General features: G+C 39.4%; 1 protein-coding gene across 1 annotated transcript; it reads right to left on the reverse strand.

The window, feature by feature from the left end:
- CAPN6 (calpain 6) lies at positions 1 to 23,601 on the reverse strand. The gene is made up of 13 exons (XM_079764800.1): positions 23,462 to 23,601; positions 17,728 to 17,907; positions 9,013 to 9,144; positions 7,560 to 7,768; positions 6,871 to 7,063; positions 6,130 to 6,323; positions 5,795 to 5,872; positions 5,504 to 5,690; positions 3,696 to 3,818; positions 3,316 to 3,518; positions 2,665 to 2,786; positions 2,175 to 2,311; positions 1 to 1,674 (listed from the first exon to the last, which is right to left on the reverse strand). Exons 2-13 carry the CDS (start codon positions 17,890 to 17,892, stop codon positions 1,492 to 1,494), a joined length of 1,926 nt encoding a protein of 641 aa, XP_079620926.1. The 5' UTR covers positions 17,893 to 17,907; positions 23,462 to 23,601; the 3' UTR covers positions 1 to 1,491.
- Positions 23,602 to 24,973: the final 1,372 nt, after the last annotated feature.

Consider the following 24,973-nt stretch of genomic DNA (forward strand, 5'->3'; position numbering starts at 1 on the left):
TCACTTTATTGAATTTGAAATTTATTGTGGTTTGGATTATGTAAGGCAGTGTAGTGAAGGCACTGCAGATATAACACAGGCTGAAAAATATGATAGAAAATTAACAAGCTAAAAAAAACACCCTACAAAATATTTTTTAAATGAATGCATGCTGGACTAGACTAGGTACTACAACTATGTTTGTTTGTTTTTAAACATTGCAGAAGCATTGAAATATTGTTGGAGCTGGGGATTTTGGGGGTTAGGAAAGGCTTCATGGAGGAGGTGGCATATATGCTGGGCCTTAAAGGAGGGGTAGAATGTTGATAGATGAGATAGAGGGAAGAACATTTTGGAATGACTGACTCTAGAGAAAATTCCATAGACGTACTGAAAAAATAAGAGGGCAAACAAACACCCTCAAGGAGTGAAGCTTTCCAACTGATAAAAATGCTTGAGGGGCCTGGGATGTAACCAAAGCCTCAAGGCCTCAGATGGGGTCTTCAGTACCAATGATATTAGGAGGCACAGGACAATGAGCTTGTTTGTAAACCTAGCAGCAGCAGGACGTTTCACATTGCAGTCAGGGGCCCAAAACTGGCTGTACTATGCCTGAATGGATTTTCTTATCTTTTCAGGGTGTGTGGTACTTAGGCATTCTTCCTCTTGCCCACTGATGGCCTGAATGGTAGTTTGTGTGCACCCAAATGCGCTTGTGTGAGTGTAGGTGTGTGTGTGGATGGGTGGGGGACCGAGGCTTTGTCTCCCACTGCAGCTTCTTCCATTTTCCCTCTTGTGGCACACAGCTGGCTTCCACTGAGCTGGAGTTCAGGCCCTTCCCACTCTCTAGGCCTCACTGAACTCGAGCTCTTGATTAAGCACCAAGGAAGCCTCCTCAACATGAAAGTAAAACCTACTATGGGAGGTGACTTAGGTTAGGGCAGGACTACACTTTCTGGAGGTGATGACGATGGTGTAGTGATACTGGTGTTGATGATGGTGGGGGTGATGGTGGTGGTAAGGGCTGGGGACTTATAAGCAGGCTCTGGCTGCGGAATACAATGCTGCAGAGTTGTTTGTAGTGTTCAGTAAGGAGCAGAGATGTCAGGCTAGACCAGCTTGGCCTTGATCACCCCTCCTCCTTCCTCAACATACTCTACAGAGGAGATATATTGGGCACCTGAAAGCAGCAAAGACATCTGTAGGGTATCCAAACTGTTGTTGTCCTGCTTGAATCTCACCCCAGGACGCTCCAGAGATATTTCTTGGCAAACATCCATATGATCTCTGGATAAGACTGTCACCTCCCCCTGTCCAGCTGCTAGAGGTATATAGGTTATGTAGCTACTGATGCTACTTGGATCGGGAGGTATGGGGAACTTATCAGAAGAAAGGAAAAGTTAATTACTATAAATTTCTTTTTTTAAAAAAATTATGAATCTGAGATACGATCTGGCATCTGACAGAAAATAAAAGTGTAGAAAGCTGTCAGGATTTTCTGGAGCTGGAGATTTAGAGCTCAGTAAGATCATCGCTGGAAATAACCTTAAGGCTGAGGTGGCCTTGCTTGACTTTGGCAGTTGGACCACCCTTCTTACGAAGGTACAGAGACTTCAGATCACGGCAGTCACTGGGGTCAGCATCCAGAGTAACCTGCCCCAAGAATTGATCACAGAATTTTCGGCTGTTCCAGACCTGAAGAGACAAGTTGAAAGAGTGAAAGTGAGCAACCCTCTGTGAGATTGGACTTTTCCCAGTGGCAGCTAGAACCTAATGCTAAGCTTAGAAAGATTTGTTTAAAAACTAAAAAATGATCTCTCCTGATACCTTTTGGCTGATGAAAAGCCATTAAGTCAGAAGAACAACCAAACTGTAGGGATCCATCCTGACATAGTAGAATCAGGGTCATCTGAACAGGTGTATGCTTTCCCTTATGGGGTTTTATAGTTACCTGAGACCATGATGGTTTCTTCCCATAATTAAATAAATGGAAAAGAGGCTATTTAAGACAGTGTTTAATAAGGAAGTCAATGTCTATTCCTGGTGGGAGGTGTCTTTGAGTACAAAACAAATAAACAAAAAAAAACCCAGGTTAACCCTTGCTTTGTATTCTAGACATATGGGAGGCACTTGGGATAATCTAGTGTGCAATACTGAATATGAGCCACCCTGGGGGTCCCTGTTCACATTCTCACCTGTACTATAATAGGAATGTCAGTGGTCCTTCTGTAGAAAATGGCCTGTGTGTCAAAAATGGCATGAACAGTATTCTTTTGGACAGGAGAACGGACTTCATCCTTTCCACATTTGATGACTAAATATGGGTTCACAGCTGGAACAAAGTGACATTTGTTATTAAGACAATGATTAAATTTCTCTTTCCAGATAGTCAAGAAACTATCTCACTAAGTCCATTCTGGGACATTGGGCATAACACCAGGGTACTAGAATGACCCAACACTTTTGTTCCTGGCTCCTTTTTTCCCTACACTTTAGGAATATAAAATAAATATTATCTAGACCTTTCCCAGAGTTTACATTCCATTTTGCCATGGTTGAGAGCCATCCTGACTTGTCTAGACTGAAAATATGATTGGAGAGAACCATTTGTGACCATCTTTTCTAACCACACATGCAACAATTGAAACTAAATTTTGTTTTCCCAGACACCTTTGCAGATCTTACTTTCATTGGCATACTTCTTCTCCAGGCCCTCAGCACTGTGAACAGTGATCTGGGTAACTACCTTTGGGTAGCCACGAGCCAGATTCCAGCAAGACATCTTGGGCATGTCCAGAGTCAGTTCCCTGAAACATCAAAGAGAAGACACATTATTGATGTTGAATGTCCTTTTGTGATGAGGAGATAGTCTTGCCCAAGCAGACACTGTTGCTAAAAAGCATGAACTACTGAGTGACCTAACTCATTCTTCTTCAGACATGGCTTATATTTTATGACTATTTTCCTTTCCCATTATTTTAAGGACCAGCAGATAAATATCAAAGAAGTCAGAGTTGGGGTGAAAAGGTAGCTTTGGTGACCCAGCACTCAGAACATAATAGAGGAAGAGTGAGGAGGGCCAGCTGTCTAAGAGAGGAGAGTTGGCCAGAGAACAGAAGATAAAATGTAAGTGGAAAATGTTAGGATATAGGCCTGTTCCCCTTAAATAGCTGGTCAGAGATTTCAAGCTCAGATCCCCCACTGGGGAATTTCTTATAACTCCACTTTGAAATATATTTATACCACCATCATTTTAGTTAAATCTAATTTGAACAAGTTGTTCTTTTAGGGGAAAAGCAGAGAATAGGAGTTTGCAGGGCTGACCGAGGAAACAACCTGAGTTGGACAGGCACTTCAGAGAAGATTCTCAGGAGAAACTCGCTGGTGCGGCCATGCTGAAACATGGTTGGGACAAGCACATAGTTGCCTTTCTGCAGGTACTTGCTCAGAAACACAGTGCGGGTGTCAATATAGGTGGAAGTCCCAGCGCGCTCCTGGATATAGAGGTGGTGAAGGCGGAATTTGCGGTTCATCTCCACCTGGAAATAAAATTGAATGAAATGCTCCATTCCACTCAAGTCATAGCTTTGTGTTGGAAGATCCTAGGTCCTCTGCTTCCTTTATCCCTGGACGTTTCTTAATTCCCCTAACCCCAAGCCATCCTAATTTTTACTCCATTAGTCATCATTCTCTCTTCTCCAAATGCACATTCCTACCTTGAAGAGCTCAAAGCCAATGATGTAATTGTCAGGTCTTCCCATGCGGCGGTATGTACGCATATCCTTCTGTTGTAGTGACATGATGACCTTGTGCCCATCCTCAGGCACAGTGAAGATGTACTAAGGGAAAGAGGCCACCAAGGAGCTTAGTTAGCATTTCCATTTCAGATGAGCCAGCTCAAATTTCATGGAAGAAAACTCCACTTTGGAAAGCAGAGACTTGAGTTATTCTCTGGGCTTTGCCACTGACCACACAAAGAGGCCTTAGATAATCCATTGGCTTGATAAGTGTAGATCATAATACTTGATTTTCCCTATGGAATTCAACATGTATTGAGAGAGATAACTTCATGCCTATCCATTTGATGCCAAATGTATTATGCTTTATTTTAATAAGTTCTTAGTAGGATATTGGGTGTTTTTGTTTTTATTATTGTCCTCTTGTTAGTAAAAACAATATAAAGAAAAATTCCAGAACGTATAAAAACAGAAATTATTCTGGTTTAACTTAATCTGACAATGCAGCATCCCCCTAGGCTAACCTCCTATTGCTAGGCAGATGTGTGGCTCCTGGAAGGGCTGGATCAACTTCCTTGAAAATTAATGTTTTGATACCACTGTTTTAGGAAGCTGCAGGCCTGCGCCAAAGACTTTTCAAACATCATATGGGGAATCATGGTGCCACTGGGAAGTAAAACTAAAAGGCATCAGATCTCTCTCTCTCTCTCTCTCTCTCTCTCTCTCTCTCTCTCTCTCTCTCTTCCTCTCTTTGTCTTTTTCTTTTTCTCTCTCTCTCCCCTCCTTCCTTCCCTCCATTCCGTTTTCCTTCTCTCCCCCATCGCTTTAGCAAAAAAACCAGGAAACATAGGCAGAACCACAGGCTTTCAAGGCCACCAAAGGTCAATCTTGTGCAGACACTTAAAAGTAAGTCAAGGGGGTCATTTCTTCAGCTTGGTTTATGTGCTTGATACTTAAAACATTTCCAGATTGTAAACAGAGGTGTAGGGAGGGAGTAATAGGAGCTTTCTTTTCTTTAGGGACAATAAAAATGGAAGGGATGGAGAAAAATATAAGTTAAATAAATTAGGCCACCAGCCTTAGTGTCTATCAATGAGGTCAATGCAAAGAAAATATATACCCATGTAAGGCTGCAATACATTCAGAATTCTTGTCTCCTCTGGCTTAGCTCATCAGCACATTTGGGGATAAAACCATCCAGGTTATTATAGATTCAAGCTTTGGATGTTTTGCTTTGGGGTATGCCTAGGCTTGAGCCCTAATATATCACCTAGAATAGCATTGTAATGAGGGATAGATGACAGGATAGCCATTCAAATCTTGGGGGAAATGACCTGGTTCTAGATTAGAAAAGTGAGACATAATGATGAAGTTCAAAAGAATAACCTTTACGAAAAAGAGAACATGTAAATGTGCACAAAAGAGAACAATTGGGCAGTAAAGAAATGAAAATTAATTGAAAAAGTGTCTGGGAGAAGATCCTTTCTTTCCAGTATGGGAACATCAGAAGGAAGTGGGGGTGTCACGAACCATACTAAGCAATATGGCCAGGAGAGAGGTAACTAGAAGAGAGGGCTCAGACTTGATAATGTTTCTAATGTACATCTCTCCAGAGACACAGTTTGCCATTTTTACCAGCATCTGGGCCAATCCCTAGGCATCTTGGTTGATGAATATTATACAATACCTGCAAATGGAATAATTTATGTCAAAGGAATACTCCAAGGTGGGCCTGGGTTCCTATTGCCTTAATAACTTGGAGGCAAAGAAAAACAATTGATTCAAACCTGAGGATTTTGTAGAAAGGTATCACGGTTGTTATAGCAGCCTCCTGAACGGTTCATCAAGGGATCATCATCCACAGTCCAGCATCCCACCACTGATTCTAGCTCCTTGTGGCCAAAAATGGGGTTGTTCACATTGCGGCAGACATGCAGTTCATGAAAGTTGCGGCAAAAGTCCTCCAGGCTCATCCTGAATAGAAAGAGTACAGGAAAAAATAATATGGTACTTAATACCTACCCCTTTAGTTCCATGTAGAAGGCACAATTCCTTTATCACAGAAAACCTCTCCTCACCAAAACTCTCCATCATCAGACATAACAAGCTCCAGGTTCTTGCGATCTGCTGCAGTCAGTTGCTGCCACTCTTCAGAACTAAAAGCAAATAGTCAAAAAAGAACAAGCCGTCAAGTTTGCCATTGAATAGGTACAGTAAGCAGTATGTCAAAGAAACAGAATGCATGAATAGTGGGCCTGCTTTATCTCATCTCTGGCTAGGTCAAAGATCCCATACTTAAGAAGAGCTGACAGATGTCACTGAGCATTGACAGTCCACTAACAGTTTGAAGGAATGGGTTTGGGAGAACTATAGGGCTTTCAAGATATAGCAGTCAAAGTGGAATGGCACTCACATTTCACTCCAGGGGCCACTCCATTCCTGTCTTCCCAAGGGGTTCCTCAGGCGAATCATATACAGTTTCTCAGTCCTGAAGACTTCCACAAGTCTCTCTCCAAGACGGATCTTCCGTATATCAGTCATGGTGTAGGTATGGCCCTTCAGTAGACCCCAATCAGTTTCAACTTCTTGTTCTTCCTGATTGGGAGACTGACAGCAAAGAAAGATACATAAGAGCATAATAATTGGGAGACCCAAGGCCCGGTTCCTCCTCTTCCTTGATTGGTTTACCGCAGTATGATTGAAGCTAGTTCTCCCTATGCAGATAGAAATTTGATCCAGATATCTAACTTGACACTAAGTAAGTGAAGGAAATAAATAAAGAATTTAATATAACAATCACTTAAACAATTCAAACTCAAACTACCCACAGTACTGCATTGATATGAACAGTATTAAAATTTGGTGCAGTTGGCTTACTCCTTGAGCAAAAAATACTATAACCTCAACATCCAGAAACAGAGACAGAAGGCATAATTTAGCAGAAGCTATTTACATCAGCTTGAATGCCACATTGCCCCTCAGAAGGACAACAGGATAAAAAGTTAAAGCCAGGAATCAATGTGTAATGTTAGCTTTCTAAGTCCCATAATGGCTTTTCATGAATCTCCGCAGTAAGGGTGATATTCCCTACTAAATTTTGTAGTCTCCTAACTCAGAAATGGGCAAAGGGTAGTTGTTTTTGGTGAATACAAACCTCAATGGAGCAACAGATCAGACCTCCTTTGGTAAATGTTTTGTGCAGTTCTTTGAACAGCTTGTACTTCTCCTCAACAAGCTCAGTGTATCTTCCCTTCTGCATGTCAACAGTTTCAGCCAACGTGCCAGTGAAGTCCACTATGATATCAGTGGTGGTCAAACCATCAAGGGCCTCATAACAGCCAAGCAGCCTGAGAACAAATATGCAAGGTTATCTTTGTAAAGTAATTTTTCCATGTTAAGGACATTTTGTCCCAAGAATTAGAACAGTCCCAGCTAACCTTTACCATCTGGCTTTTCTCTAGGTATAACATGAGAGTTATTTTGAGATTATAGTCAGAGATTTCTAGGCTTAAGCTATGTTTGCCAAGGACAGTCCATACAGAAACTTCTTTCTACAGTTAAATACTAGACAAGGAGAAAACTGAAGGCTAATGCCATATTATTTGCTTATTAGCAGCAGGAAGGGACACCTAGGAGCAGGCAGGAGGGTAATAGAAACCAGAACATCTGATTGCTCTCCAAGCTAAGATTTTTTAGGGCCAATCCAAGGCCCAAAGCAATGTCTTGGATCTGACTCAGATCTTACCCAAAATAAATTAAGGGGCTTGGGCTGGGAGAGAATGAACTCCCAAGGGAATATGTGATCTTACTTTTTTCATGTGTTCGTCAACACCTGCTACTTACTTTGCATAAGCTTTTTCCAATAGAGCATTCCAAAACTCATTCATGGAGGTGGAGAAGGAGAAAACCAGATCTCCATTGATGGTGGGAAGCAAGTCATCAATCACCACCTCAGTCCATTCTCCAAAATGCCAGAAACGGAAGTGAAATATCCCAGCATATTTATCTAGTTTTCGAGGGTCCCATTCCTGTTCCTTATGGTTGGGAATTGTCTGGAAACATAAGAACATTCAATCAACCCTTATTCACCAGACTATATCCAAATATTGAAATTAAAGTTGACTTCCAACAAATTCATGTGGCAACAGGAAGCACACTAAATACATCTGGCTTGTATCTGGATTGGGCAGTTTATATAGGGCATTTTTTTTCTACAGCTGTTGCTTTCCCAGTTGAGTTTTGCTGAGGATAATATTAACATGTCTGTCCTGAATATACAGAGGGTGACTGGGGGCAGCCAGTTAGGGGTTAAATTATTTACCACAAATAATATACAAATTCTATCATAAAAAATGTCTATACAGACATATCCATAGTTGCATGTTTAGTCAAATAAATAAGGCATTTTAAAAATTAAATTCAATGAAAACACAAGGTCTCCTGTGGTTTCATTTTTTTTAAAGTCCATCATAGAATATAGATTCCAATCACAACTTAAGTAAAATCACATTTAGAAAATTCTCGATTTCAATACAATTACACATTAGCCTACTAAAATTATCTTTCTAAAGAAAATGCTCTAATTGGTCCCAAATTCAATGCTTTATTGCCCTGAATTCTAACTAAATGCCAAAGAAATGTTTTACTCCTCATTTTTTAAAATATATTTTTATTGATTTCAGAGAGGAAGGGAGAGCGAGAGAGAGATAGAAACATCAATGATGAGAGAGAATCATCCATCATCTGTCTCCTGAACGCCCCCTACTGGGGATCTAGTCCGCAACCTCAGCATGTGCCCTTGACTGAAATCAAACCTGGTACCCTTCAGTCTGTAAGCCGACATTCTATCCACTGAGCCAAACCAGCTAGGGCAGAAATGTTTTAGTCTTACTAACTTATGAGAACTTCTTCAAAGATCTATTTCCATCTTTATCACATTTCAGTTATTCCTGGCCCCTACTAGCTGTATACCCCAGTGTGTACAGACAATACAAGTATGCAGAGATATGGGTCAAAACACTGCAAGTGACAAAGGATCAACAAATATGTGTGAAAAATCATATAGACTAAAATCTTAATGGTGGAATTTGGGGGTGTATACAGATGTTTACTGTAAAATTCTTTCAGTTTATTGTATTTGTGGAAAATCTCATAATAAAATAGAAGGAAATTACTTAGTTATTACACTGATTTTAAGAATTAGACAATCTATAAAGTTACAAGTTGACTTTTACTGAAATTATTAAAGAAGACAAGAAGGTGGAAACTGAGTAAGGTCCTATAGGAGGAGCAATACCTTTGTCCAGTGAGACTCCTGGACAGCCAAACAGGAGAATGCAGAGACCATTGGCTTGTGCCCCAGTCTCCCTTGGATCAGTTGGTGGTTGCTGATGTTGCCCACAATCAGACGGGGGTCATCACAGATGTCCTGTGGATATAACAATTGGTTCTTAGAATCTGGAAAGTGTTTCCAAAGAGCCAAAGTGAGCTGAGCTAGGAAGGATAGAAGAGGTGGGGTTGAAAGATGACTAGAACTTGCACAGGTGAAACAAAGGGAAGTTTGGGGGCTGTGAGCAAAAACACAAAGCAGTAAAAACAACAACAACAAAAACCCTACAAAGCAGTAGATCATCTAGACACAGAAAAAGGGTAATGAGGGTAAGTGGCAAGAGGAATGGAAGGAGAGAGGATGAGATGTACTGGTCTGGGCTCTCGGATGTAGCTATCACTGGGGTTTGGAAGAGTTTTCAGCAGAGCAGTGAGCTTTTAAAAAGGAGAACTAGGGTTTAGCTCATTATATTCCGATCCTATTTGTCAGGAGGAGATTTTTTTTAAGCAGTTGTGCTTAGAAAGTTGATTAAATTTAAGAGACAAGTCCTGTTGGAGGTGAATATAAATGTTTCTTCCTCTCTGGAAAAATTATTTAGGAGACCTTTTACATGAAGACCTTTCCTAACATAAAGCAAAGGCAACAGCCGTCTCCATGGCAACTAGATTTTCCCACATTTTTGGATAAATATAGATGGCAGAAGCACTAATAGCAGGTGGTAATAGACCAGTCACAGGAGCATTTCAACATACACTCTATTCCCACAATGGGTGTTCTGAGGGAACCTGGATAGAGCGGGGGCAGCATTTGGGGGGATATGTGAGTGTGTCTTCCCCAACATATCATTAGCAATGCCATTCCCACTGTGAGTAGGAAAATGAGATCCAAATAACACAATTACAACAAAATGTAATGAAGACAGAGTTGAGGCATTTTCAAAGTATAATCACTGTCTAGAGGAAGGACCCCAAAGTTTCCCTGGTGAGTAGATTGAATTGGAATAGGAATTCTCAAGTTGAAGCCTTAGGAACCATTAGAGTTAGGCAACTGGTCAAGGGAAGGATATGAAAACATCATGGGTAGAAAGACAAGCATGGACAAATGTATAGCTGCATATGTGACACCATATAATTGAAGATATGATTGTGTGACTCAGAAGATCAGCACTTGCATAGTTAAAAAGCAGAAAATACCAATGAAGTCTTGAGAAGATGAAGAAAGCTTCCTAGAGGAGGCCATTTGCCAGTACCTTGACATTCTGCTTACCCAGCAAAAACAAATCCAAGTCTTAAATAGAAAGAAATCTGGACATATATTCATTTAAAATTATTTTTAAAAGGCAGCTATATTTTTCTGATTCTCAAACCTCTTTTTTAATGGACATAATTCTCCTTGATGAAGAGTCTGGTCTACAGAATGAAACATTCCATCTATTCTTTAAAAGCCAAAATAATTCTGGAAAGGAATAAGCATTCTGGACAGGGACAAGTCCAAACTGAAGATTAATTGGATGTCCCTCTGCCAAAAAGAGGTTAGGTAGGTTGTCAGCTTTGGATTTTCTGTGTGTGGTTTTTAATGCATGTCCAGTGTCTCATCGTTAATTTTATGTCTTAGGAAAGACTTCTACCATACTATTTTTTTGTGGGTTGGGAGATGCCTGTTTTTTCACTTAATAAACGTAAAGTGGGTGTGTTGGATGAACTATATCCTGATATTTTTTCTCTTATTGTTTCTTTGCCCTTTCTAAGATGAAACTAAACAGAATTTTTCCTTTATGGATCGGGTGTCACCATTTTATTTTGCACAAGATGTAAAGTTATACAATGATTTATCAGACTTAAATGATGCATACAATAGTTTCTTAGAATGGAAAAACAGTACAGTAAACATTGATATGTGAAAAAGTATCTTTTAGATCATTAACACATTTTATTTTCTAGTTTTATGTGGAGTTATTAGTAATTAGGTTTACATTACAGTGCCTTCAATTTATACAAGGCTTTCATTTCACACTAGAGATCTAGGCTCAGCCAACATTTTGGCATGCCAACTTCTATTCAATACATAAAAGGTCACATAAATGAGCAAAAAGACATGCAAATAGAAGTTAAATTGAAGAATGGCTATTTAACAGTGGGTTTTAAAATATGATAAGTTAGCAGTCTATAGATTTTCAAAGATGGAAGAAATTTTAGGAACTATTTAGTCAACCTCTTTATTATACAAATGAGGAATCAGGCTCAGAGAAGGGCAGTAATGTGCCCCTTCAATCATCCATCTAGTTACTAGACCTAGAATTGAAGTTTTAAGTTCTTAAAACCATATACAGTTAAAGAAGAAACCCAAGACCTTAATTGGTACATCCTTTTGCCATTAGATTTATCAATGGGCACCACATAAAGGGTAATACTGTGTAGCTTTTCAGGGACAGAATTGCAACTACCTCTTTCAGTCATCAACCCCTTTTTTTATGCTTCTTTTCTTATCACAAACAAAAGCTCTCAATTGTTCTGAAAGACTTGCTTAAATCATATCCTAGCTTTTGGGTCCAGGCTAAACCTCATTAATAAGATTTAATCTCCTCTATTTAATACACTAAATATGAATCAATCCATTCTGTATGTCAGCATTACAATGTAAACCATGGGAGCAAATCATTACTAAGCCACACTTTCTACCTCTTTAAGGAAGTAAAAAACTAGAAAGCAACTAAGGAGGTAGAAAGGGTAAAGGGTAATGAGCCAATGCAAATCTAAAAGTAGTAGGGAGTGGAGTTGTGGGAGAGGTCACAGCTCACATAGTCACATATTTGGGTGGCTTGAAAAGGAGGGAAGATTGCTGAGCCCCTAATGGCTCCCAGCTGTGTTGGCATAGTTAACATGATCCTTGAACTGGGCTTTTTGTCAAGGCAAAATAATTTCTTATGGAGAAAATACACACAAATAGGAAGTCAAGAACTAAAAGTAAAGCCAGGAATGGTTCCTTCATATACCCATGCCTGAGCCAAAGCCTTCCAAAAAAAGCAGCTTCTCTGGAAATATGTTCTTTTAGCTGAGCATTGAGAGACCACCCCCCCATTTGTCCTCACATAATCTCCCTTGCCAATACCTCTGGGAGGGGTAGAGAGGCATGCAATTACAATTCTTGGAGCCCTGCACTCAGTGTGGCTCTCTTTGCACCTACCACATCCACATCTCTAGAATTTGTTTTAACAAAGGTACAATTTGAAGACAATAAACAGTGATTAAAATAAATGCCTGCCTAGAAAACCAGCAACCAGAAGAGTGGAGACACTTTAAAAAGTGGAGACACTTTAAAACCAATACTAGGGGGATGGTGGCATGGTAACTATAAGTGAGGCCAGCCCTGCAATAGGTATATTATGACTAAGTCCAGGGCTCTAAGTAATCCCAGAAGGTTCAGGGCTGCCATTCAGGACCTGTGGGCTATGTGAGCTAGTCCAAGGTGCCATTATATTAGCCTTAGAATACTGAACCATCCACAGACAGAACATTGATAGATGAACTTAGGTGCAGGAACCATTGTTGAACCAGTCTCTCAAGAAGTCCATTTTAGCTGCTGAGGAGTTTTGCTTCTGCATTAAGATATTGCCATCAGTGAAACATTCTCTTCCTTTCTAACCCCTCCAAGGAAATTGAATATGGAACCTCAGAATAAGGTCTTAAGCTCAACTTCCACTTCCAACGTAGACACCCAAGTCACAACATAACATTTTTAAATTTTAATCATCAAACTTCTGTTAGGAGACTTCAGATATAAACCCCAAACTGCTTTATTGGGAAGAGTTTATATATTCGTGCAATGGAATACTGTTTAGCAATAAAAAGGAACAAACTGAGACATGCAACAATATACGGTAGATGACCCTTGAAAACATTATGCTAAGCAAAAGAAGTCAGCTAGTTTTATGATTCCATTTTAAGTAAAATGTTCAGAATAGGCAAATCTAGATAGAAAGTAAAAGTAGATTAGTGGTTGCTTGTGTTAGGGGTAGGAGCTATTTACACATTGCAAATGGGCACAAGGGATCTTATTGGGATGATACAGTTGTTCTAAAATTGGATTGTGAGGATGTTTGCACAACTCTGTAGATTTACTAAAAAATCAATGCATGTATGCTTAAAACAGGTGAATTTTATCAAAATGCAATAAATTGTTTATCAAAATGCAATAAATTTTATCAAAATGCAAAAAAAACTTTAATCATCAAAAATGCAAATCATAAATTGCGTTTTGATAAAGCTGTTAAAGTTTTTCTTTTAAGCAGAATTTAAAATAAGTAGGATAGATGGAAAGTGTAGGCCTATTCAATTGTCTTCAAATGTGTCAACAGTGGAAAATACTTAGGACTACTCAGGTGGTGGGGGGCATGATCTATGAGAAGAAAAAGAAATTTATTAACAGTTGAGGCCAAAACTACTGTGAAGAGGAGTTACATTCAGCTGGGTGTTGGCAATTTCCATTAGCACAAAGGGAGAAGTCTTTCCTCTTTTACCATTCCTTCACATGCAATCTATCATTGAGGCCTGTGTCCTCTGTTTCTAATGTCTACCCTCATCAACCTTTCTCTTCTATTCCTATCTTCGTTATTTTAATCCAGAACCTCACCACCCTCCTCCTATCCAATGTATTGAAATGGCCCCTGTGGAAAGTATTACCTAGTGGGAGATGTGGTCAAAAACAATGATAGTGAAAACTGAATTCAAATTTTGCCCAGAAGAGCTCACAGAAGATCTTGTGCAGGTGCACGTGCTTCTCCTACAGCTGGCTATGCAAATTCCCATGAGCCTTGCTCCATTTCAGTTTGAGATTAGATGCATCTTTCTATAAGACACTATTGTAGCTGAGTATAAGTCATCCAGGAAAAAAGCCAGAGGTGGGTAAGAGGGGAGGGTGGCTAGAGGAAGCTGGAGAAGAGATTTTCTGTGGGAATGTTGTGGACAGATTTCAGCATAAAAATCTTACCTTCAGTCTTATAATCACACTGTAACTCAGTAAAACTCAGCTTTTAGAATTCACTAAGACTTTATAAGGTTGAGGACCCAAGGAATACAGGAAATCCAGAGTACATGTCTCAGGCAATATACCTGTGTACCCAGTAAGCTAGGGCCATGGGGCCACTGGAGAAATTAAGGCAAAGTATTTTCCTCTGAAGGGTATGAGCATTAATCAATTGCAAAAACACTCTGTCTATCTAAAGTGGCTCCTTAGTACATAGCAAGGAAGCTGCAAGTTGGAATAAGGGGAACTCAATCCTACCCTAAGATGGTGGGGATTGACTTGTGGTACTTGTTTCAATTATCAGTGGTGATTACAGGCATGGGGGCCTATGAAGGCAGAGGATTTTCAAGATGGGAGAGGAAAGAGAAACTATCAGGTTAATCATGCTTCTTCCATTTTAGAGACTTCCAAATAGGCCTGGTTGAGTATGTGGCTATGTGGAATGCCAAAAGACAAGAAGTCTGTAAGCTTCTCTGCAAACCAGGATTTCAACCTTGCCAATGAGGTGGGTGAGGCCAACGACCCATATGGTCTTCCTGAGCCAATTCAGAGAGGCCCATGGCTGTCTCTCAAATTTCCTGATGGGAGGCCAGAGAACTTTGACGTGGTTCTTGACCACAGGTTTGGCCTCCACACTGACTGAAAAGGAATCCAAACCTTTTTGAGGAGACTCAGATGGTGGTCCAGAACCTTATTTTCCCCCTACTTTCCATAAGAGGCCCTCTTTCCAACCACTTCAATCCACAAAGATCTCTCCTTCTTCAGAATCTTACATGATTTATTGTTTATATGCTTGAAAATAACATTTCTTATATCTGGCATTAATTTATTATTTAACTCTTTGATAACTTAATATCCATCTCTTCAACTAAAATGAAAGTATGCATCTTGCACAGAAGCTGACATAGAATGTTTTTCAAGTGATTCTCCCTTTGGGCTTAATTAAGACTAAACTCACTGTATGCTCTCAAAAGGGATAATATGGATCAATTAATGATGTACAGCATCGGGACAGTGAGGAAAACTGATTGGAGAACTTTATATTTTAGCAAAAGAGACATACAATTCTATGTCCCTAAAATGGCAGCTTGGTGAAAAATAATGTGGGCTTTGCAGTCAAAATTAGACTCAAATTCTAGCATGTTAACAGTCTGACCCTGGAAAAATTCTTATCTTCTCTCTAAGGCCCAGTTTTCTTATGCATAAAATGGACATATTATTAACTTTTACTTTTTAAACCAGAAAAAAATTATATCAAAATGATTTTTAAGATATCTACCTTGCTAAGTTATGGCAAATAAGGATGAAATGAAAAATGTATAGGAAACTCTAAACACAGTACCTGGGCCCATAGTAGGTATGCCATAAATGCTGATTCTTTTAATGTCCATCCCCATTTACCCTCTCTTTCTGACATTCCCTCACTCTGGAAGAAGTATTGTTTGCCTCACAGGCAAAATGGACTATTGCCACAGTTATTAAGTTTTTTCTTTCCCTGCTAATTCACCTAGGATTCAATCCACAGAATTTGGAATATGAGGGCAAAAGACCTAGCCAAGACAGAGGAAGGATATGCCAAAAGACTGGCCAGTGCAGGAAGCACTGTTGGCTTGGTTCACATCTGAGGAATGGCTTCATGTTGGCTTGCAATTTTGTCGCCCATTGGATTTCCTCCCACCTCCTCCAGGAATCATTCATTCCTTCAATTATCAATCATCAATCATTTTTTCGTTCTCCTGCATGTTCAACCTCTTCTGCTTTACTATTTACTGCTTAGACTATGAGTATGTTCAAGTCTGTTCTATTTATTAAGCCCCAGAAAAACCTCCCTCCAATCCCTGCCTCCGTTTCAGCTACTTCCAACTTACTGATTTTCTTTCTTTTATATCCAGCATCAGAAAAGAATAGTGCCCCTCATTACCATCATCCATTCATAACAGTGGCATGGCTCTAGACAATATAGTTCTATTTTCTTTATGCATTTCTGGAAAGAAATCTTACCTCTCTCCATACTCAATTAATGGCTAGTGAATTCTACTCACGTTTCCCAGATTTTATTGCAGGTGACTGATCTGCAGGAATGTAAAAAACCAGAGGCACATAAAGTCAGGAGAAGTATAATCATCCTTCTGATGGAGAGATTTCTCCAGGTCTCATACTCTCAATGGCTATCATACTTTATGGGAAAAAAACTGAGACATGAACCTAAAGGGTATTATGCTCAGTGAAATAAGTCAGTCAGAGAAAAACAGATACCATATGAATTCACTTATATGTGGAATCCAAAGGACAAAATAAATGAACAAACAAAATTGAAACAGACTCATAAATACAGAGAGCAAACTGGTGATTGCCAGAGGGGAGAGAGGTTGGGGGACTTGGAGAAAAGGGTGAAGGGATTAAGAAGTACAAATTGGTAATTACAAAATAGTCACGAGGATGTAAAGTAAAGCATAGGAAATATAGTCAATGAAATTGTGATAAATATGTATGGTGCCAATTGGGTACTGGAAATATCAAGAGGAACACTATGTAAAGTATATAATTGTCTAACCACTAAACTGTACACCTGAAGCCTATACAAAACAATATTTAATATAAACTGTAATTCAAAAATAAAAAGTAAATAAAAAGAAAGACCACTTTTGAATCCCCTAGAAAACAAGAGCCTTAGCTGATGTATCTTGGCACTACTTGGTGGCAACCTACATAAACTGAAGTAGCTCTTCTAAGAACTACAATTAGGAATTTAAGTTGTGGAAATTGCAAATAAAACGTGATAGCTGCTCATTAAAGAAGGCAAACCTTAACTTGCTTACCGAGATGGTTCAATAATAGTGCCCCAAAAGGTATGTGATTAAATAGAATCAGAAAGTCTTCAAGATACTGTGAAGATCCAAAAATTTCTATTTTATAACAGTCCTCTGTGGTTTATATTCCTGGTCATATAGTTTGGTAAAGAACCCAGCTAGTATATCTTTCTATATAGTTAATACCCTTTAGATATAGAAAGGTTGTCATTTATTCTCTAGAATCCATATTCCTGTCATTTTATGCACTGAGCTCCTGCTCCTATAGGGCTTATGAAGGCTTAAAAAGACTTGCTTTAGAGACAACATACAGATGCTCCACAAAGAACCATATTAATAGGTGGTGAAAGAGCTGCAGTCCTACTTGAATCTCACTTTGCTAATTGTAGGAGGATACAGATGATGGTATTCAAACAGCAGCAAAGAAGCCTCCTTCTCCCATTGCAAACTCCATCTTCTTTCTATAAAGTTCATTTCATTTATGCTCAGCATATAAGGAGCTTTTCTTCTCATTGGTCTGAGATTATCATAAAGTCGCTGTGATAGGTAACTTAGTAAAATGTATAGTTGTTTTCTGTTACCATGTTTACTCAAATGAACTTCCAAAGAAAACAAAAATGGTATATTTCTTTTGTGCTTTTTTTAAAATTACTAAACCTGATAAAATTTGACTGAAGTTCAAGATTCCTCAAGTTATAGCTGGAAACACAGATTCTTAAAACTTCCCATTTTTAAAGTTGTCTTCTAAGTTAGTCTACATGCAGTAGACTGTGTGAGTGAAATATTGGACCAAGTAGTTACTGAATAATTGAAATAAAGAGGGAGACAGAAATTGCAAAAAGAAACTTGCCTGGGGACGTTTCCACACTACCTTCCCAGGAAGCAGTCGGTTGTAAAAAAGTGAATCATTCTCAGGCAAAAAAGTTGGATCACAGAAAAGTATACCATCTTTGATGCATTCCTGTTTCAGTTCCAGGTACTTCTGGTTTTTGAAGAGCTTCAGAGGAGGACCCATAGTGTCAAACTATGTCTAGAATGAGAAAAAAAATGTTATTAGGGAAGAAGTTCTCAAGTCTTTTAAAGATTACCTGATTAGACAAGTGGTAGTCATCCTAATGATTTAGTCCCAAAAGTAGGCACTTCAAGATTGACTTTAATGGAAAAGTAACCATTTTCAGACAGAGGGGAGAGTTCAGACTCTGCAACTAATTAATTTGAGGCTTTGGATAAGGCACCCAAACCATTCTGGGGCCTCAGTTTCTTATCAAACAAGGAAATATGGGCCTTAATAATATTATTGGAAAAATAAATAATAAATGTTAAGATTATTAGTTAAATGTGAGTCGCTATAATTTAAAGGGCAATCTTCCATTTTATACTGGCTGAAAGGAGTTCAAAGCAAAAAAAAAAAAAAAATTTGTGGTTTACTATATTCAGAATAAGTTGGTGTCCTGAAGGGCCACCCACTTTGTGCTTGAGAGGAGAAGCAACCCCTTTCACTTCTAACAAGCCCTTTTACACAGTTCCTTCTCTTTTATTGTTAAAGAGTTTTGCATTTTTATTACTGCCTAGAAAGGTTAATACAAGAAACAGAACTCAGCAGATGGCATCCAAAGACAAGGAAAGATAGAAAGATTTTATGTGCCCTCTTCCTCAAAGTCTAATGTGCAATCATTTGGCCTTGATAAAAGGCAGACTCCATAATCCAACTACACTGATTTGGTGGATTATAGATTCTTACCCCATAGCTATACACAGTTGCTTTCTTTTCCTAAAAAAAAAAAAATCTCACATAACTAAATAGAGAATTAATATAGTGGTTCTTTAGGCAATGTGTATCAGAGTACCTCACACTCAAATGTCCCAAGCAACCAGTTTTTATGAGGACAATTTGAAAAGCAAATTTGATTTTAAATAACTCTGGGGTGATAATAGGGTTTTCAATGCCTTTGCTTGATCACAAAGATAGATTTTCAATGATTTTAATGATCCGCTAATGACATTCAATGGTAGATAATGGACCCCAGTTTTTGCATGTGTTCAAACTTAAAACAAATAGTACTGTGCCTCTTGCTCTTCCTGAAAGGTTTTGGTAGGTTGCCAGACGCTGAGGACTATAAATGGGAGATATTCTGGAGCGATTAGAATATTTAGTTTGCCAGAACTTCCTAGTCCCTAATCATTTTGGATAAATTAGTATTTCCTGTTCTTGGGAAGGCCCTCTGCCCCATCAGTCTCCCCTCCTACTCAGTCAAATGGCTATGTGAGCAGGAACCTGAAAAAGGAATCATGCTTATAAAAAGAAGGCCTATCTACAGAGTGAAGCAGTATTAATTGCAAAGAAAATCAGGTTCAATTTAAAAAACCAGTATGATCCCAGTAGGCTCTTTCAGAGACAGAATGTACAGCTGGTGTGGATAGGTCAAGTCTTTTGTCCTGTATTTGGGGGTTTACAGTAAATAAGGAATAGCAGCTATCAGCCTATATTTTGATAGATATCCATTAGAGTACAACTATAGTCCCATGTCCCATTAGACTTGCAGAGTAGAATTGACCCCTATTCTGACTAGGTATAGCACAACTATGTTCCATTTTCTGTGACTTTGGTTTCTTTGTGCCTCAATTTTCACGTTGGGAGAATGGGGTTATCTATGCTGCCCTTCTTACACTGTGGCTGTACCTAATGAGATAGGTAGTGTAAAAAAATATTTTGAAGCCCAGACGGTGTGCTCAGTGGTTGAATTTCTACCCTGGAACTGAGAGAGGTCCCCGATTTGATTCCTGGTCTGGACACATGCCTGGCTTTGGGGTTGGATCCCCAGTGGGAGACGTGCAGGAGGCAGCCAACTGATGTTTCTCTGTTATCAATGTTTCCATCTCTCTATCCCTCTCCCTTCTTCTGTTTATAAAGTCAATAAAAACATATTTTTAAAAACTATTTTGAATAAGTAGAAAGGGCTCCATAATGCAAGGTATACACTGTAAGCCACCTCATTGCCTGGCATAAAGCTGGGCACACAACCATTGTTCAGGAAATAATTGTTGAATGGATGAATGTCTTATATAGAAAATTCATGTTTATATGCCAAGTCGTTGTTTGAAATACACATTTAAGTTCAAGATCTCTTCATGGCAGTTACATTTAGCAGATATTATTTGTACCTTTATTTTGTATCTGCAGAAATGGCAGCTCAGAGAAAGGGCAGCTAGATACTTGCAAAGCCAACTCAAACCCCGGTCTGTATAATGCCAGATCTAGTGTGCAGCTTTCCATCATATCACGCTGCTTCTTTTAGTCACTGCCTTTTTTGAAGAAGGTTTTTGTTTGTTTGTTTGTTTGTTTAGCTCAAATAAGGAAAACTCTTCAAAGCAAACATAATACTAACTTTGAAGCACTCTGCCAAGAATTTATTGTCATGGTGGATATTAAAAAGATTTTTTATTTCCATAATTTGATGATCATGGGATAATCAGAACCCTTGACATTCTAGGGTTCATCAGTTAACCCTTAGAAAACTTTTGAAAACCCAGAAATTTGTAAGTTAGGTTTGTCATAAACAAGTTGTCCTGTCAGAGAGTAGGAGAGTGAAGAAAGGACTGTTCCTTCTTTGCTATCTTGCTACACCCAACTGTGAAGAAGAGAGAGTCTTTATGTTAATAACCACATATTAAGAAAGTCAGTAAACAGAATCAAATCTAGGGATTTAAGTTATCAACCGAAAAGAGCCTCTAGCTAAGAAATAGCTAATAAAGGGAACATGCACATTTAAGAGGGACAACTGTGTCCTAAGACAGGTATCATGAATGGTTGGGTGAAGACAAGTGTGGGTTTTTGCAATGAGATAATGGTCGTAAGCAATACTACTCGAATTAGGATCCATTGCCTAGAGATAGAGCAGGAAGAAGGCCATGTGGATTAAGGCAAATGGGAGGAGTAGCTGCAAAGTATGAAAAGTTGAGAATTGCCAGGGGAAGTTGAGGGAGCCTGCCACGTAGAGCACAAGGCTACAGTTAGGGGAGAAAGCTTTGGTTACTCACTGGATTGGAAAGCTTGGGGAGCTGGGCAAAAATCTTAAGAGGAAAATCATTTGTTCTTTACCTGCAGGTTAGTCTTAGAGTTGAAACCAGATTTTGTTCTAAAAAGTGAAATCTAACTCAGTTTATTAAAGAGAATTATTAACTGATAAAGGAAACCCAGTTTGTGATTTACAAACTTCTGTGGATTGGGGTGAGTGGGAGGGTACAGGAAGGCATTTTAGGGAGAGAGAGGGAGAGAGGATGGCTCTGGAGTATTGGTCCTTGCTATTTTCTCCTTTTTCCCAGTTTTGCTCTTGTAATGTACTTGGGACAAAATCAGAGGTTAAAGCAATTAGGTACTTTTGCCGAGCAAACTGAATACAGAAGACCTAACTCTCTCCTGGCATGAAGTAGGGGTCACTTTAGCCACAATCAACAGTTCCTCTCCTCACACCTGGGGGTGGTTAATTGAGAGAAATGGTGCATTGATCCAGAATCAAGTCCAAAATACCACCATTTAAGGTATATAACAGTTCCCTCAGTTTCCTCACAAGCACAATGAGAATATACATGATGGCTGCCCCATACACTTCACAGTGTTATTGGGGAAATCTAATGACATTAAATACATGAAAATACTTTTTAACTGTTAAGGATAAGCAGTGTGAGACAGTAGTATTAGGAGACTTTTTTTCTTTTTTAGCAAAATCAATCTCTTTTCTGTCCTTAGTGGAAAAGGAGGAGATTTGATCACATGCTTTAAATAAGATATTCAAGGACATTTAAAAGACCAGTATAAGATGGCCCCTCCACCATTCAATATCTCCTCTCTTTTCCACCCTTCCTTTTTGGCTGACGCACCCCACTACCCCTTTTTCCCCCTCTTAGATGAATAAACTCATCCTATAAGTCTAATTTATAGCCTTCTGAGAATATAATCCCAATTTTTATAGAATTATGCTGGAAGAATTCTTAGAAATCACTTAACCCAAATCCTAGTTTTTATAGGAAGGTGACGGGACTTGCCTAAGGTTACATAGTTAATGACAGAGCTAGCACTAAAACCAGGACTTCCTGACACTTCACCACAATTTAAAAAGCTGGGGAATAAGCGTGCAAACATGAAATCTCAAGACATTGCTTTGGAAAATTCTAATTGTCCTCTTCTTAGAAGAATGTACTTAGGAGTTTTGTTTTTGAACTGCAAACTGTCAGAAAGTGAGATGATTTCAAATCAAGGCTAATCAAAGAAACACTGTTTTGGGGTCACAAAAGGGGCTTTTTCTGTTTTTAATTTAGGAACTGAAAACACTCAAGGATGCAAAAAGCCTGCTTTTTAACTTATTCCTGACTACATAAGTGTTTTTAGAGTTTCCCTAGACTGCTAATAAAGAATGCTATTCAAATCCAAAGTAGTCACACACATGCGCACATATGCATACACATGTACATGCATGCAAACTGCTAGAGGAATAAAAGGGTTAATTAGCAGCCCCTAAGGAATCTTTAAAAAATTCCTTTAGACTATAAAAGGTTCTTAATTTCACAACAAATATTTTTAAGTGAGACAGCCAAATTTCAAGAAAACATTAGTACAAACTACGATGTTTTATCCTGAAGCCAGAAGTGACTGTCAGGATGGCAGACTTTGTTTAATTTTCCTATGTGCTTTTCACCAAACTTCAAGCTCCAAATCTTCAGATCCAATTTTCAATTGCAATACTCTAATCCTTTCTTGCCCTCCCCCCACCCCCTGCCTGCTCTGGTCAAGTAACTCCATTAAGTCCCTAGAACCTTGCCTGCTCTGGTCAAGTAACTCCATTAAGTCCCTAGAACACCAGTGACAGTGTTGTGAGTGGGTTGAGGTGTGTGTGTGTGGGGGGGGGGAGGGCGCGGAGAGGATAGAACCACAACTGCAAATAAAAATTTAAAACAAAGCAAGAATTAGATGAGAACAAAATCAGGCTGGCCAGGGGCTGAAAATAAAATAGCCAAGATCAATCTGTCACCAGGACAGGAGGACTACTGGTTGTGCAAACAGAACAGCCTCTGCTGCCACTCCCTCCTATGCAACAGTGCACAGCCTGTGCACCCCACTTCCAGGGCTTAAAGGCCTTTTGTACACAGTGTTGTTCCAAGATTTTGCCTGCATTTCAATAATTTGTCCACAGCTGTGGTTCAGACAAAGCTAGAAGGAAGCTTTGACAATTACCCTGGGTTCTTCTCACTTGACTAAGGAAGGTTTGTCCTTTCTTACCAGGGATTTCAGGGAACACAAGACAAAAAACAAAACAAAACAAAACAATAAAAAACCCAGATATCACTAGAAAAATTTCATTGTCAAACAACCACAATTATCCCACCCAAAATAACTAATCAAAAAAGTCCATCAGTTTGGAAGTTTCCAAACTGCTATTACACATTCACATTCTATCCAGACAAACGATACAATGATAGCTGTGGGTTTTGATTAACTATAAAGTTCAAGTTTCTTTACCTCTTTTTTACACCTAGTTATCCAGCAAATAAAATTTCAGGATGAGTTTGTGAATGCCCTTTCTACTCACCTGAGTTATCCCAGTTGCCTCCGCCGCCGCCTCTGCTGCTGCTGCTGCTGCTGCTGCTGCTGCTGCTGCTGCTGCTGCTCTTGGCCAGGTAACCCCTACAAAGTCTGTTCAGTCAGTGCGGCTGAACAAAGATTCTGGCTTTCTTAACCTGAAAACTATTTGGGCTGTACCAAGCTCTGCTCACAGGGGGAGGTGACTCGCAGAAACTTCAGGAGACTTTGCCCCGCCTAGCAGTCAGAAACTGATCCTGAGTCATGAGGAGAATCTGGAAAGAGCCTCTGCCAGATGTGCAGACGGGATGCCCACTCCAGATCCATCCACCAACAAGTTGCAAAACTCAGGAAGCCACATTTGAAATCGTTTTTCCCCTCCCAAAGAGAAATAGGACTTTCAGGAGGGCTCTGATAGATTTCTGACTTTGTTTTCTCATGGTTAATAGTGCAGACCTAGACATTATTTGAAAGACGACATGGCAAGAAAAATCTTGAAGTGTTGGGAAAGTTATTGTGGGTTAGTCTGCAGACATGGCCCTTGTACATGGATCTATGATAGTGATAATGACTTCAGCAAGTAAGTGGGAGTGAAAGAGGAGTTAGTGGGGCACAAGGAAAAAAACATTGCTTTGTGAAGAAACGGGTTACATTTAGCCAAGGACAGAGAGAAAGGAGCATTAAGAGGGGAGGTAATATAGTTTGATGCCCTGGCAGTTGTAAGAAGGTTACTTAATGTCTGCAATGGGGCTGTGTAGATTCTGCCTGGCAATGTTGGGTGACAAGGAGAACAAATAACCGTGTTTGCTCTGAAAGGCCAACCAAAAGGTTTCACCAGGATACTCAGACCCTTGTAAAATACTATGCTGTACCCCAGTCAAGGTCCTGTTTCCTGAGACATTCACTGAGACACAATTCCAGGAACACGATTTGCAAGTTGTTTTGTTTTAGCTTTCATATCTAAAGATCTGACTCAAGATCTAGAAAAAAACACACACATAAGGGTTGAAATAAAAAAAACAAACAAACCAAGAAGGCAATGGTTATTGAAGATGCATGTTATACCCAGCATCTGGTTTAAAATAAAAAATAAGTTAGGTAAGCATAGAATCAGGCAAATAATAATAGTTCATTCAAGAAACAAAGGAGGGTTTTAAATAAGAGTTTTAATTTTTATGTTATTCCCAAGCTTTCCCAACCAATGTGGTGCTAACCTTTTGACCTGAAATTACTACTGTCTGCACCAAGTCTTTTTGGGGGGATATTGGGGGAGAAAGAATGAGAGAGGAGAAAGAGAGAGAGAGAGAGAGAGAGAGAGAGAGAGAGAGAGAGAGACAGAGAGACAGAGAGAGAACAAGTGAGCAAGGAGAGGCCTTAAAAGAAAGGAAGTGTGCTCTTCCTAATCACTGCCCCCATACCAATATTTCCGTGAAACACCTAAGCAGTTCTAGAACTGTGGTCTCTGAGAACTCCCCCTTGACATTTTCCCATAGCCCCCTATGTGGCTTCTCTCCTTCTATGC

This window comes from Cnephaeus nilssonii (genome assembly GCF_951640355.1).
Source record: "Cnephaeus nilssonii genome assembly, chromosome: X".
In the NCBI taxonomy this organism is placed as follows: domain Eukaryota; kingdom Metazoa; phylum Chordata; class Mammalia; order Chiroptera; family Vespertilionidae; genus Cnephaeus; species Cnephaeus nilssonii.